The sequence below is a fragment of the Amblyomma mixtum genome, chromosome 7 (assembly GCF_055824585.1).
Source record: "Amblyomma mixtum isolate Tamu chromosome 7, ASM5582458v1, whole genome shotgun sequence".
Taxonomy (NCBI): domain Eukaryota; kingdom Metazoa; phylum Arthropoda; class Arachnida; order Ixodida; family Ixodidae; genus Amblyomma; species Amblyomma mixtum.
Window position 1 is genome coordinate 46,350,404 of NC_143018.1, and position 15,337 is coordinate 46,365,740.

Genomic DNA, 15,337 nt, shown 5'->3' on the forward strand with positions numbered 1-15,337 from the left:
AACGTCTAAAAGTAGAAGTTTTTTCCCGACATCTACACTGATTGGAATGCATTGCCACAAGATTCCCCTCTGCTTGCTCCCAATGCGCGACCTAAACTTCTTGTCAGTGGGCACTGCTGATACAGTAGAATCTCGAGGAGTCGCGAAAAACATTCATTATCATCCATACAAACAAAATTCGTATGCAGAATTAACACAATTCCATTTTCAGCTGACGGGGTTTGCTTACGGCTACGCGCCGCAACTGACCAGCGATGTCGGTGTTGTGCTGCTGCTGCCCGACTTCTGATCCCGGTGTCGGCAATGCATGGTCAGCAAGTACATGGTGCTCGAAGGTGCAATCGTGGCTCGCGCATTCATGTCATCCACAGTGGCATGGGGGGGGGGGGGGGGGGGGTCAAAACATCCGAATTTGTGCCCATTGCACGCAATGTGCTCTGGCCAGGGCATTTTACTCATTCGTATCAACGCGAAATTCATACAAACCAGAAATCGTATCATCGTGATTCTACTGCAAAGCGTTGCTGTTTGTTGTTTAATTTTTTTGTTGTCTTCCTTTAAGCATGATTTCACCTCCACTGTGCACCCCTACATTGGTAAGCGCCATCAAGTACTTTGCGCTCGTGGCACAATCCCATTAGCATTACACACAATGCAGCTTAAAAGCAACGTCCATGAGGTTTTTGTAGCCATACTGAATTCAGGTATGAGCCCGAGGTTGCTGCACCCTCACTGCAGCAAGAGATGCTACCATCGTTTAATCTGTGCACAGCTTATAAACCAAGACAATGAGCCACAGGCTTGTTTGAATCTCCTGGGTTACCACAGCTGCACACCAGCGAGAATGTTATCTGCCCGATTACGAGAAAATTATCATTTCAAGCACAGATCTTTTCCCTGACTTCAAGTGCATTCTTACCTTGCGAGCTTGGCAGAATTCTTTCTCGACAACTTCGGCCAGGACCCAACCTTTGCGAACAGTGCCAGGAGCTGTCAACACAAATGTGAAGACAGAGAAACATCAACAATGGCTCCAGTCGGCCTCACCATAAAAGAATCTAATGACTGCTTCTAGGTAATTGATGAACAAAAGCTCTGAGGTCTTTGCAGGTATTTAAAGGCAAGACTTTTTACACCACAAACCACACTCTAATCACGGGATCCCATTTCGTCAACTACAGCGAGCTTTCGCTATTCTTGAATTTGACAAATTTGAACATCCGGCTTAGCTTAACTGGTGCTTTGGTCCTGTCTGCAACCAATTCATTAATAGGGTTGCACTTAATTCGAACAAATCTTCAGCCTCCTCCAAGATCAGAATGTTATGAGTTAGCTGTTCTCCCAACTTCACATGGCCTGTGCGTCAGCTTAGCACCAACAGACAATGCAGCTGATTTCACTTCACTGGCATACTCTCCAACTATACCACACTCCTTTCAGGTGGCAGAACACCTGGATAAACTGTTCACCTGCTATGACAGCCAAATGGTAGAGGACGTTCAGAAGTCGGATAACACATTCATCCGGGAACATTGCAGCTAAGGTTACAGCATGGTTCTTGGGGTTTCAAGCATGTGATGGCTGCAAACAGCATGCTCAGCCTTTGACCTTAACGTCAGGGCCCAGAGAGCAGCCCATGGATAGACGCGCTATCGGCTTGGCAACAACGTGGCGACCCACCTGTCTTGAGGCCGAGTGTGTCGAGGCAGTCCGTGTGCAGAAAGTGCAGGTTCGGGCCCAGAACAAAGAGGACGTAGTTCTGGTGACCCTCGTCGTAGCAGAGAAGCACAACATCGCCAGGCTGGCAGCTGGTGAGGGCAGGCAAGAAATACGCAAACCCTAAATTTGTGGTGCTTGCACATACATGCCAGCAGCATTCCGAGCTATTCACACAATCCAACAGTCTCCTCTACAGACTCAGTATTATAGATGAACTGCGCCCAGGCAGTGCAAGTGATGGAATCTGACATCAAATAAGCTATGCATACATCTGCACCATCGACAGAGTGAAATATCAAATTCAAGTAAACATTTCTTGGTGTTGATGAATAGCAAAGGACCACGATGCATTAGTGAAGCATCCTTTGCAACATGTTGACGGAAGCTACCTGGTAAAAAAGCATGGCTGGCACCTAGCGCGCAAAGTCGGGGCTGACTTACGTGAGGATGGAGACCTTGTCGATGGGAGGGGTTTGAAGTTGGGTGCCAAAGTTGTCGGACATGGCCATCTGCATTCACATGAAGATAATTTTGAAATTGCACTCAGGCTCTACAGAAGTTATGCAAACTTTAATGGGCATAAACACTCATTAGTTGAAGCCCTTCCAGGTCCAAAATAGTTCATTCGAGCAATGTTGTCATTGGCACAGGCTTGTAAGGTTATTTCAGAATAGAAGGGTCTTTTTGGCACGTTACTAGCTTCTGCAAAACTGTGATGCACTGACAGTGCAAAATAGTGCATCATAAAAGAACTGATAAAGGCGGTAGAGAAATCTGAAGCTGTAGTTTATTTCAGGACTTAGCCAATATACAAATGTCTCGGCATACAGGGCTAAAGATGACACACGAGGTCATACATGAACAGTGCATCTCGGTTACATTATTCTGTACAATGCGTGACTGCTAAGCTGAGAAATGCACGTTACTGCTGGCAGTGCAATGAAGTCGTGAAACACATAGCACTCGCTCTGTCATGAGATCGCAGTACTTGCTTTGAACACCATCATCATTTTCTGCACCTGTACGCTTTCTAAATGCTTTGCTGCATCATGACCTTACAAGCTTAAGATGAGGCGACTCAGCTCAGAAGATTGTGATGAGCGAGACGTTACTGAAAGTGTGTTTCAGTGCGCACGATATAGCTATCACGCATCACCAAGCTGCATAGAACACCAGCTTCATCAAATGAAGCGGTCTTCGTTACTACAAGCCCCACCCACTTTATCTAGGATATATTTTTTATCCCCTAAAGTTCAAATAAATGAAGATTCCACAGGAAATAAAAAAAAAGTTTTCGTTTGGGTCTAATGTCAACTTACAACTTGCTGCTGCAGTCTGTTAACTTCTTTTTGCTTGTCAAGCAATTGCTGCAAACAGAAACGAGACAAAGCCATTAGTGCTGGCAAGAAGTTAACCAAACTGCTTTTTCTGCTACCATGTTGCTAGAAAGTTGCAAGAAAGACCAAGACGTCAAAACTGTCAGTGCATTCTTGGAAAGCAAAAAAAGAGTAATTGAACAAAGGGAGTTGCACATGCAAAGAGCTCACAGCATGCCTTTGGGGAAAAAAAAACTAAGAGGTACTGTACAGTCAAAGCCACTTTTAAAACATAGGCAGAAAAAAAAAGAGATAGATATCGGTTTTGATTGAAAATGTAGCAGGCGACGTTATTACGTCAATACATCCATTGTCTGATATTTCCAGAGTGTCACTAAAATCATGCGACAGCGTTGATTTTGAAATGACGAATGATTGATTTTTGGAAAGTAACCACTCCAATCTGTCAATGTCCTGGCCCAATTTTCCGACAATGAAACTTTCCCTTCAGCGAAATTTTTTTGTGGGTCTTGTGAATTTCGTTTTAGCGGGATTCAACTGTATGACCTTACACAACACACCAATAGAAATAAGTACCCAAGCTGAACAATACTCACATTCTTCAGCTCCAGCATTGTGTCAGCAGAGTAGGGCAGTTTGACAGTGGATTCCCTGAAATAGGATTTAGCAAGTACAGAAAGGCAGTTAGTGACTGCCGCATCTCGATCAGCAAATACAAAACCGAGGCACGAATGGGTTACAACAGCTGGAAAAATAAAATAACTTCTGTTCTGCAAGTAATCCTGTAACATACTGGCCGTAATTTTTTCCCCATCTGTACTCACTTTGTTTATTCAAAATGTGCAATAAACTAATTAGACCGCCTGGGAAAGTTTTTTTTCGAAACAATTCAACCATCAATGAGTTAGTGCAATAGCATTAGAATTGTTACCACACCAAAACCCCACTGACGTGCGAGATAAAGTTCGCTGATTCGTTGACAGAGGCCACACGACCTTGTGACGTCATCACAGCTTGGCCTGACGGGCCACCCTGATTGGACGAAAGAGCAGCACAACATGAAATGTTGCTGGGTCGGTCTATGAAAGGATCCATTCCAGAAGTCGAGGGAACCGTGTCCTCTGATGCGTACTGCAGCCATCGTTGTACACCGACTCTACTAGGTTTACATGGTGCTGTTTAAAATCCAGAAAATGAATCACCCGAAAAATCCGTCGCCAAATTTTATATTTGAAATGAGCGGCATATGAACCACGTGGTAACGGCTTGAGACTACGATATTTAGCGCACTTCGCTTGCTGCTGACAGAACACTGCCGAATGCAAGATCCAAATTTTTTTATTTCCCTTCATTTCATTTTTTTTTTCAATCACCTAGCGAGTTCTGCAAAGCATGCTTTCTGGTACACGGTACTGAACTAATGAAATGCCCCTTTCTCTGCTACTATGATGCAGTCGCAAACTGATGGCTGCAATTCAAAAATACTCGCTACACTTCGTACCGAAAATTCACTATTTGCTACGGGTAAGCGAATACTGAAATTTTTAATACGAATTGAATACGAAACTGAAAAAAAAACAAACAAAAAACTGGAAAAGCCAAATAGGCCAACACTGTTGTGCTTACCTTTTTCAAAATAACATATGGTCTTTGCAACCATGATAAACAAACCTTGACCGACTCAGCACTATACAATACAAAAATGATGTGCTTAAGAGCATGCATTCTGTAAAGTGGTCATGCAAAATGAGTAACAAAATGAAATCCATGAATGACACTTGACTGGAAACCTAATTAATTCAGGTTTCAAGGGACCGCAAGAAACGCCCCAGTTATTCGAAGGTCGAGTCGAGCACTCAAAACTGGACACAGCGAGGCCTGGGACTACAAGAGGCACCAATGCAGCCCACTCACATCATGCTCTCTCCACAGGGGTCCCCTTTGGCCTCCTCCAGGGAGCAGGAATCCCCCGCTGCTGTGTCCAGGTCCTCGATGGACTCCCTTCTCTGCAAGCCACATGAGTTGACAACATTAGGACGGCACTGGCCAATGTCTGATGCACACCAGTCTACGTCTAGCATCACCAGCACCACTTTATTCCTCAGGGTATCAATACACATCTGTGCCCTGGCTGCTCAAAGCTTGCAGAGTGGTCAGAGAAGCCGTAGTGCTGCTCGAAATCGCTCACCTTGAAATCCGGAAACCTGCTTTCCAACTCTTGCTGAAGCTCTAGCCTCGTCTGTTCTTTGGCTTTTTGGATTGCTTCTTCGTGGCAGTGTTGTATCCTGCATTTGAAAAAGACAAAAAAAAAAAAAAGACAGCAGTCAAAAACGACACTTACAGTAAACATGCAAATGAACGAACTAACCAACCAACAAATATCATCAACTGCTATGCAAACAGCATGAAGGATGAGGCCCACTATGATACGAGCACAAATTCAAACAACCCACTTTTCTTCTACATGTTATTGGCCACCACCAAACTTAAAGGGACTACGCAATAAGTTAATTGAGATTACGTAAAGCAGATGGGAGATAGGCATTCCATCACTTGTAACCCCAGCGCAAGAATTTTTGAGCTAGCATCAATAACAACGAAGATATAGACGATTAAAAATTACGCTCCTCCTCTCCCCCCTCAACTCGTACATGCGGGGCACCCAAAGAAAAAAAAAACAGTTCTGGGACTGGGCCCCGCCCACGAATACGTCATTCGCTGACGTTCGGCTTGCGACTCCCGGTTGCTGCACCCCAGCAGCAGCGTCGGCAGCGTCTCTCAGGTCTCTCTTCACCTTCCTGGATTATCGCAAGTGGCTCCGGAATGCCCGACAGAAAGAGGCGGCAGAGGTAAATTGAAACCATATGCACGAAGGCAATGCCCTGGCTCGCGCTTGCCCGAGGAGGGTCGCACAGTGGCACGAGCAGACGACTGTCACGGCCAACCGGAAGTGCGCCTGTGACGTCGTGGCTCCAGCGAATGACAGCGTGTGGTGGCCTGCCGACGTCACGGGACTAATGACGCCTATTTTCACGATTTTAGTTTCATAACTGGTCACTACGAATGCACCAATCGGCCCGTGAATTTTAAAAAACACGGTTTTTAAAAATTCATTATAAATTGCCGGCTCAGCTCCGAAGCCTCATACTTGGTGTGAATGCTTCTGAGCATCATTTCTAAGCATTGAAAACATTTACAAGCAGCTTTTAATTCATTGCACAGTCTCTTCAAGGGCTACTTGCAGACTGAAAATTCAAGAATGTGCCCAGAATGCTCCCTTCTGTTTTCATTGAAGTTTTTCTTGGCAATGAAGAGGAGGCTACAGGGTCGCAGCTTCCTTGACTGTGTCATTCCACCAAATGGTTGAGCTGTATGCCTGGCACGGTCCCTCCCCCTCTCTCCTCTACGGCACCTTCATTTTGTCACTGGGGCGGTTGGCGCCATCTAGGGGAGGCTTCTTGCAACTAGACCTGCCCAGCCAACTTTTCTTCCCCCTCCCCACTCACTGGCTGAGCTGCTGGTCGTGCAGGGCGACCAGCTCCTCCCTGAGGGCCTGCTCCCGCTGGGTGCACTCCTGGCGGAAGTGGGCGAGCAGCTCCTCCTTCTCCAGGGCAAAGCGGCTGTGCAGCTGCTCCTCGACGCCCTGCCGCTCCTGGAACAGCATCTGGATCTGCCGGTCCTTCTCGCAAATGCACTGCACCCAGGGGCCACCAGAGAAGAACGCACTCCTCAATCGTAAATCCCGTGCAGAAACTAAAGGCACGGAACAGATTCCGTTAATAGCTGTCAACATGCCAAACCGACACTCCGTAACGAAAGACGCTTGCTTACCGTAAAAACATGTACGTAATACGGACCCACATTTAATACGAGGTGTAATTTGGGGATAGCAAAAACGGAAAAATACTTGCCATCTACGTATAATGCAGGTGAGCAAAGCTCACCGAAAGCATTTAGCTGCGCTACATTTTACACTTCTCTCAAGTCAAGACTCAGTGGACACTTACAAGGCGCGTCGAAAAGGGGAACACATCTCCCTAAGCCCGGTGCTGGCTCGCTTCCTCCTCTCGCACCGACACTATTGATCAGAGAATTTTATGCAGTGAAGAAGAGAGCACCTCAAACTTGCCCAGGCTAGGGTGGCTAGAACTCACGTGAGACACGCGGCCTTCCGACTGTTGTCAACGTGTTTGTAAACTGGTGCGCCACTTCGAGCAGAACATCTCGCACCACGTGCATGCGTAGACCTGCTCTGGCACATGTGCCCGCACAGGCACACTGCGTGAGCGCCCAGGAAGTACGGGAAAACCTCGTTCATACGTTAATAACACTGCGGGAAGAAAGGTATTATCCCGAATAACGTATGATCAAAACCACATAATTATGAAAAATGTAACTGCTGGATGAGGTACAAAGGCACTGATTGACAATTTCACTTCACAAGAACGTCAGTTAGCATTTCTTGGCACAAAATCTGAACAGACTCCTCTCTAGTGCTTGCAGAATTCAGTGTGGAAAGAACATCGCAATGCATCCAGTCCATCGACAGCAATGGCTAAGGTAACCAAAATCTCCTTGTCATTTCCGCATGCTTTGCCCTTTGCACCTATGTACTGCAGGAAAGCCACTGCGGTGGCCAACTGTTGCAGCGTTTCTGCTTTTCCTGCTGTGTTCCACAGACCCGGCCCACTCGTACGTAAGCGCATCGCCGTAGCCCACAGATGCCTTGCCCCCTTGCCATTAGGCCTTCACGCCCAGCTTCAAAAAAATGTGACGTAACTACCTCTCCCGAATTCTTTCCTTCCTCCATGGTTTGGCGCATTTGACATGATTGCCGGCCTCGTTTTATCAGTTTTTACCGTCCCGCTTCATCAATCGTCACGAGTGTTCCGGGTCTGGCAAGAGTTCGGCATTCGGTAACGGCTGCGTTCAAGAGGGCTGTCATTCTTTACGCCGAAGAAACAAACAACTGTGCACCGGGCCGCAGGTTGGATGTTTCGGAATGGGTGATACAGGTGTGGCTGCTGCAGTGAGGCAAAATTTTCTTCTGTTCCGCGCGATGTCATGGTGCGGACGTTTGTGAAGTGCGGGATTTCGCTTGATGACATGATGTGGGACCGCAGCAGTGATGATGACGGCAGCACTAATGAGGACGCCAGCACAAGGGTGGATGAGTGGTCCGGTCACTAATACTTTCACTGAAGACGTCCACGGGCAATGCCGTTTTTTTTTTTTTTTTTTTCTGGCATGCAATATGGGGGTGGGTCGACTTACATTCCAGTCAACTTACAATCATGTAAATACGGTACTGCACAGTACACAACAACATTGTTCAACGCGGCTGTCTCGGAGGCCCCTCCGCACCTCATTGAGATCCTGCACCTCTTCCTCGTGGCTCCTCTGCACGGAGCGCAGTTGCTCCAGCAGTCCCTCCTGTTCCAGCTCGTGCTCCAGGGTGGCCTTGGCAAGCGCAGCCTCGTGCTCCTGCTGCAGGCTGCTCTTCAGCTGCGCATGGCGAGCAGAGATAAACCCACATGTGATAAAGAAAAACTGCAGCTGCAAGTGTACAGAAATTCTAGTGTAGTGTGCCAACTGTGACGGGTTCCGCTACCGCCATGCGCCGACACTACGCTGCGTCTGACGACGACGAAGTTGCCCCCGCTTTCTTGGTGCTGGCTACGCCTGTCTATGCTGCCAGATCCTACACGGCGGTTCGGTCTCTTGAAGACGCCTAATAAACCCCTACACTAGGTGACGCCTAATAAGACGCCTAATAACCCCCCGAAAGCAGAAGGTTTGACAGCCGTCGCCGTAGCTCAGAGGTAGAGCACCGGACGCGTAATTCGGAGGTCGTGGGTTCGGATCCCACCGGCGGCATGTGGTTGTTTTTTCTTCTGCTTTTCTAATCAATTAGCTTTAAGCGATAACATATTCAGTAATATTCTAAATTGATCAACACCACAAAATAAATTAATTAAAAAAAAAATCCCCTGTGCCCCTTGGTTTCTGTGGCTGTTGGCTTCGGTCATATTTATAACGAGCCCCTCATTCCCCTCCCCTTGTTTCCCTACACTAGGTGTTTTTCAAACATTATTTGTTTACTGAGAAGCAAAAACAATACGCACGCACACTGTAAATGAGTTGCCCTTGAGCTACTCGCCAGATAGTGTTCGGGGTTCATTTGCCCTTTTGCTCATGGGGGATATGTTGCAACTAGTACATCCTATCCACTGAAATGAGTAGGGTGAGTTTTAGAGAAATCACAGGATAACCAACAGGGTGGAGATTTCAAACAAACAAGCAATTACTATTAACATCCAGCCGAGTGAATGAAAGTGTCAGAGCTTTCTCAAATTTTTGCAGTAATGTTCCCCCTTGTCGGGGCTTTTCATTTACAGCTGGAGGGCTTTTCCCTCATCTATGTCACTGATCAGTCCCATCCACTCTTTTGGATCGCATGCTGGAAAAATTAGTGTCACTGCTTTGGCAACAGTAGTTGGAATGCAAAAATTCCCTGTTGACTTAAGCTCGTATCTCTTGGAATACTGGTTAAGCCTAGGCATACGAGAATAGCAATTTTTTGGTTTGAAGCAAATTCGCAGTTTGCTTCAAATAATTTTGAAACAACTATACCGAATACTTCTGGCACACAAAAAATGGTTTGTGGGGGTTTAACGCCCAAAGCGACTCAGGCTATGAGGGACGCCATAGTGAAGGGCTCCAGAAATTTCGACCACCTGGGGTTCCTTCACGTGCACTGACATTGCACAGCACACGGGCCTCTGGAATTTCACCTACATCGAAATTCGACCGCTGCGGCCGGGATCGAACCTGCGTCTTTCTGGTCAGCAGCCGAGCACCATAACCACTGAGCCACTGCAGCGGCAAGGTGCACAAAAAAAGCCTGGACAGCATAACAGGCACTTTCAAATCCATGTATGTTTCAAACACATAAGGCCATTACACGAAAAAAAGAGAGAATGCATTGAAGCTGTGTTGACGTCCTGCAAAAACGACCATTGGAAATTAGACTTGCATGTAGAACCGACATAATTATGGTGTGTAAGACCTATCAATGAGACCACCAACTGCTGGTCTCAATCGCGATTGCGTCTGTAAAGTTGGGGCTTTGGTTGCGCGTGCACCGCTGTGCCATCCCGGAGGACGTATACTGTACCGAAACCACACGCAGCAAGACTTCCAAAACGTTTTTCGCTCGAGATGAACACCTTGCAATTTCGAGTACCAAAAACATTCGGATCAAAACGAATATCGAATCCTTTACTACCGGACCGAATATTCGAAATTATCGAACAGTCGCACATGCCTACACAGAAGGCTCGTTAAAATATCGGGTACTTTATCTCGAAATTTTGCGCTGTGTGTACGACATCAGAGTTAATGGTGGTTCATTCCCTCAGCGCACCACACAACTCGTCGAAGGAAGACGACATCACATGCGTGTCGCATGCGAATGTGCGTGAATGAAGATGAGTGCATGGAGGAGTGTGCATGGAAGCGTGCTTGTGAGGGCCCACCCACCGAGCTGAGTGCCAGGGCCGAGTCGTTGCGCAGGCTATCGGCCAGCTGGGTCAGCTGCTGCAGCTGCTGCTGGTACAGGTGCACCTCCCGGTGGGCATCCTCCAGCTTGAGGCGCTCCACCTCCAGGTGGTGCCGGTGGTCTTCCTCCGCCGACTCAAACTCCCGCCGCACCCGGTCCACCTCAGCCGCCACGGAGGCGGCCTGCACCAGCGACATCCGCAACTCTCTGAGAACACACGTGGCATGCTCACACTTGGCACCTAGATGACGACAGCCAATGTAAATCAGCTTTTCACATGAAAGCCTGGTACCTGCCGTGCGCCTCAGAGTTGAGAACTGTCGCAGACAACGCAGCAAAAGGTTTCCAAGCAGAGAACATAAAGTTTACAATAAAAGAGCAGGAGAATGGTTACGAATAGAGTGTGTAGCTAGGAGCACACTGGCTCCCTAGTAACTAAGTACGAGTTCAGCACGTGTTCGACGTGCAATGTGTTCGACAATTGCCTGCAAAGAGGCAGACAAAGCAAGAAACAGGAAGTATGTTAAACATGTATGTTAAACATGAAACATGTTAAAGCAACAGATGCCGCTTGCTAAGGTGTACGCAAGTTTGGCAGAGAGTACGTATGCGTCAAACACAGCAGAGTACAGGCCTTTGACGAATGTGACAACCATTCCTGCAGTGACTATACAGTGAACCCATAGCCATCACTGTCATATAAATGACGTAACATCATAAGTGCCTCATAGCATTTTTTCAATTACTGCTCATACAATACATGCCCTGCTATCAGAAGCTATAAAGCAGAACAGAAAAGAACCAACTTCTCCATACTTAAAACAAATGCTTTTGTCTCCATGTACACTACAGGACACAGGACTGTATCAATGCTACTGCTTGTATAGTAGGCTTTCTCAGTCTTTTTAGCCTTGGCAGAACCCAAACAGCTTTCACAAAGAGCTGAAGAACACCACAAAAGGGACATGCAGACTTACCAGCCCCGGAAAAATGCTCATATTCAATTAACAATAGCCATGTGATGAAACATTCCAGAATAAGCAACTGCAATATGATTAATAACTAAAGAAAAGTGGGTGGACAGAAAGTTGGGGGTTCAGGTATGCGTGGATTCAGGTGCTGGGGGAACTCAAACAGCACTCCAATGAACCAGAGGACTCCGTGGAACCCAGTATGGTAAACCCTAGAATAGAGCGACCCACGGCCACTCGCCTTTTCGTTTTCCAGCCTCGCGAGCAGGGCCTGGAGGGCTGTATCCATGGCAGCGCCAATGAAGGACGCCTCCTGGCTCAGCATCTGGCGGGCTGCGGCCAGGTCCGAGCGCAGGGAGGCGGCATCCGAGCGGGAGCTGGCGCACGCCGCAGCCGCCACCTCACACAGGCCGGTCAGGCTGTGCCTCAACTCAAGCCTCTCGGCACGCTCCCTCTCCAGCTCCTTCTGCACGCGCATTCGAGAACGGTCGTTGCAGGAGAAAAAGTGCCGCACTGTCTTCCGCCGAAACGAGAGCAGAAGCCCAGAACACTGTCTCTGTTTCAGTGGCACCCTTTGAAAAACCTACAGCATTTAGTAAAACTGCAAGGATGACACTGCAGCCATTACACATCATTAGGTGCTACACCACAGCTACAAGACAACAAACGACACTTTGACAACTTTTATAGCTGTATTGTTGCCTGGCCACAAATAATGTTGCTGCCCACTTCACAATGCAATTGGATTTAAAAATGCCTAATTTCATTGCACTCTTGCATGTTGAAAGGGCCAAGCAACATCTGACTTTTCAAGACTTGCACACCCTGCCTGAGCACTGTTTTCTGACGACTTCAACAGCCCGTATAAAGTGGCTCAGGTTTGCTTGCCCGAAGGCCGATCTGTCACACAGTAGGATTTGAGCGAAACACTGCCACTGGTGGTTGCCGAGAGGCGCGGTGAAACAGAATTCGCGCCAGTTGCGATTTTCCCCAGCGGCGGTTGAGCCCGGCGGCGGGGACTCCGTCCTAAGCATCCCCATGCGCGACCCCCCCCCCCCCCCCTCACGCACACACTTCTGTCTGGTCTCCGACGGTGAGAAAGCAGTTGTCTGGCCAGTGACCTCCTGTACGCGGAATTCCGGCTCGAGCGTCTGCGGGGCCAGCCGGGGCTCGCCGCGGGACGTTTCGGCGCGATGGTTTACGTTTCGTCGTCGCCTCTGATTCGTCGGTCCCGGGCCCCGGGCTGCCTGGGGAGGGAGAGAGGGGGACAGAAACTACGGGGGGACTGTGGAATGTGGCGGAGAGCAGTCGAGGTGGAGATCTTGGATGTGGCGGTGTGCTAGCTAACCGCGCGTGTGTGTGAAGTGTCAGCCGAGAGGTGGTCGGCTCATCGCGAAGTGTCTGGGCAACGAGTAACGACTCCGGGGACCCGACATCGACAGCCCGACGCCTATCTCGGACCGGACCTCAACCACCCGAACAGTTAAGCCCCCGCCACTCCCACATTTACGAACTATACCCTAAATTCGTTCCTTTAAAAGTGCCTTGCATTTGTATTTCCTCTCGCCTGTCATATTTGATACTGTGTGTCAAAGCTAAAGTTTGTTCCGTCTGTCCTGTGTCTATGCTGTGCTATTCCTGATGAATTGGTGAAAGTGTTGTTCTCTTTGTTAATTAAATTCTGTCCACTCTCATTTCCGACTCCTGTGTTGTGCCTCCGGTCAGCGGCTGGCCAGGCGTGGACCTATCGCCGGTTAGCCACTCGGTCCTGCTTAAGATCTGGCACCTGGGTGGAGGTGTTTGTCTCTCCTCCCCTAGAACTGGTAACAGAGAGTGTGGAGCCCATTGGTGGCGTGCTCCCCACTTCGTGACACGCGGGAACGGGAATTTTTAAAACTTACTTGTAAACTATCGGCCCAATGTTGAGGACTTGCACGAGGCATGCGCGCCCAGAACTGTCTCATAGGCCCCGTTACTATTACCCCCACCATTTTCCTTTTCGTATCTGACTGCGCTGTCCACATCACGGCGTCGTCTGGAGTCAAATCTTCACCTGAGCAGCCAGGAGAGCGGCGTTCTTCTCTTCCAGCTGGCGCTGGAGTTCGGCAGCCATGCCAATCTGCTGGCTGGGCACCGCCGCAGCTGACGATGGCCCCACGGTGCTGGGCAAAGGGGCCACACCGTTGCTGTCCGATATCGACGAGGGCATCGACTCGTCTATGTAGAAGTCGGCCGTCTGGAAGTCCTGCGAGGCATGGCCCTGGGGTGAGAAGAAACGGACAGCGGGAGGAAGAAGGAGCTTCCGGCGTGGACCCATTCTCAGATAGGCAGCGGTTTTCCAGCAGCTTCGGACAAATCGGGTAAATGCCCCAGAAATTGCTCCCCACAAATCTAGGCTGAAAACTGCACAGGTGGTCTATGCACAGGTGGCAATATACAGTATATACTGCACATCACAACCTTTTTAGCGTTTTTTTTAGGCCATGTTCAAAAAATTTTCGCATAATTTGTGCACCGCCTTTTTGAAGCCTTAATTTAAAGAATAAAAGTGCACAAATTACGCAAGTAAATACGGTGTTAACTTCCCCCGGAATGAACCACAAAGGCAAAATTATGCACACATGGAACAGGTCTTTTGGGTGACCTTTTTTTTTTTGTTCAAGTTACAGGCTGCCAATTTCAGGTTGCACCCTTACGCCTTACACGAGTGTAGGGTATTCAAGAATAACTCTAAGGAACCGAAGGATTCCACAGGACCTGGTTTGAAAACCCCTGAAATAAGACAACTGAGTGCTGACAACGCTGCCATTGCTAAAGACTCCATACCAGGGAGTCTGGAGAGCACAGGACGGTGTCCTGGGGAGCTGCCATGCCCAAGATGTCGGCGGTGACTGCTTTGAGGCCGACCGGAGACGAGGGATCATCAGTGACTTCTTCAAATTCATCATCAGACGTGGCCAGCTTTGGGGTGCGCTCATGGTCCTCAGCGCTGGCACCGTCGGGGCATTCTTTTTCACCAGTACTCTGAAGAAAAGAAGGAAGAAAACCATTTAACCCAAAGAAATAAAAAATGGCTTTCTTTCCACAAAACTTCTGCACTCCAAGCTGAAAAGTAGTCAGTGCACAGACACTGATCTTCCCATACAGTATTCAGTTTTTTGGCTTGATGTTCGCAGTTCAATTGAGATACGTACCTCCTCAACTAAACCTCGAACATATTAAACAACCTAGCAAAGCTCACTGCTCTTCTAAGTTACCAACTGCCTTCTAACATCCAAGTCAACAGCCCCGGAGATTCTCAATCACTACTGAACTCAAAAAAATTGCACTGCCGCTATGCGACAAACTCGATCGCCATTAAAAGATTCCGTCACCTCACACCGCGGTGCTGTGGCACCACCAGTAATTTTGCAGGCAAGCTAGCAATCAGCCTACAAGTTCAACCTAAAAAGGTTAAAAACAAAATGTTTAGTCACTACATTAATATTAAACACTATTTGAAATTAATTTTGTTGTTTCAGACAAGTTGTGTATCATTCCTGCATTCTCGTAGAAGCTGGTGTAGGTTGCTTTCATATCGCTGGCAACAGTGGTATGAATGTCGCTTGCTGCAGTGTTCTGTCAAAATTTTGATGTTCGATACCAAATTTGATTTCTGAAACCAAAAATTTGACATTTGTACACCTCTAGTACGCTAGAGTATTGGCAATCTCTAGGCTTACCTTCACTTGGAATCCACTCCGTTACCC

General features: G+C 48.0%; 1 protein-coding gene across 1 annotated transcript in view; it reads right to left on the reverse strand.

Moving 5' to 3' along the window:
* Atg17 (autophagy-related 17) overlaps positions 1 to 15,337 on the reverse strand; it is a 47,931-nt gene that overhangs the window by 4,262 nt on the left and 28,332 nt on the right. The window contains exons 14-26 of the mRNA XM_089552446.1: positions 14,415 to 14,612; positions 13,642 to 13,848; positions 11,830 to 12,054; positions 10,599 to 10,799; positions 8,421 to 8,561; positions 6,563 to 6,750; positions 5,245 to 5,341; positions 4,971 to 5,062; positions 3,653 to 3,707; positions 3,039 to 3,086; positions 2,161 to 2,228; positions 1,681 to 1,808; positions 920 to 990 (exon numbers count right to left, since the gene is read on the reverse strand). Coding sequence (XP_089408572.1) covers positions 920 to 990; positions 1,681 to 1,808; positions 2,161 to 2,228; positions 3,039 to 3,086; positions 3,653 to 3,707; positions 4,971 to 5,062; positions 5,245 to 5,341; positions 6,563 to 6,750; positions 8,421 to 8,561; positions 10,599 to 10,799; positions 11,830 to 12,054; positions 13,642 to 13,848; positions 14,415 to 14,612 — 1,719 coding nt within the window. The remainder of the gene's footprint in view (positions 1 to 919; positions 991 to 1,680; positions 1,809 to 2,160; positions 2,229 to 3,038; positions 3,087 to 3,652; positions 3,708 to 4,970; positions 5,063 to 5,244; positions 5,342 to 6,562; positions 6,751 to 8,420; positions 8,562 to 10,598; positions 10,800 to 11,829; positions 12,055 to 13,641; positions 13,849 to 14,414; positions 14,613 to 15,337) is intronic.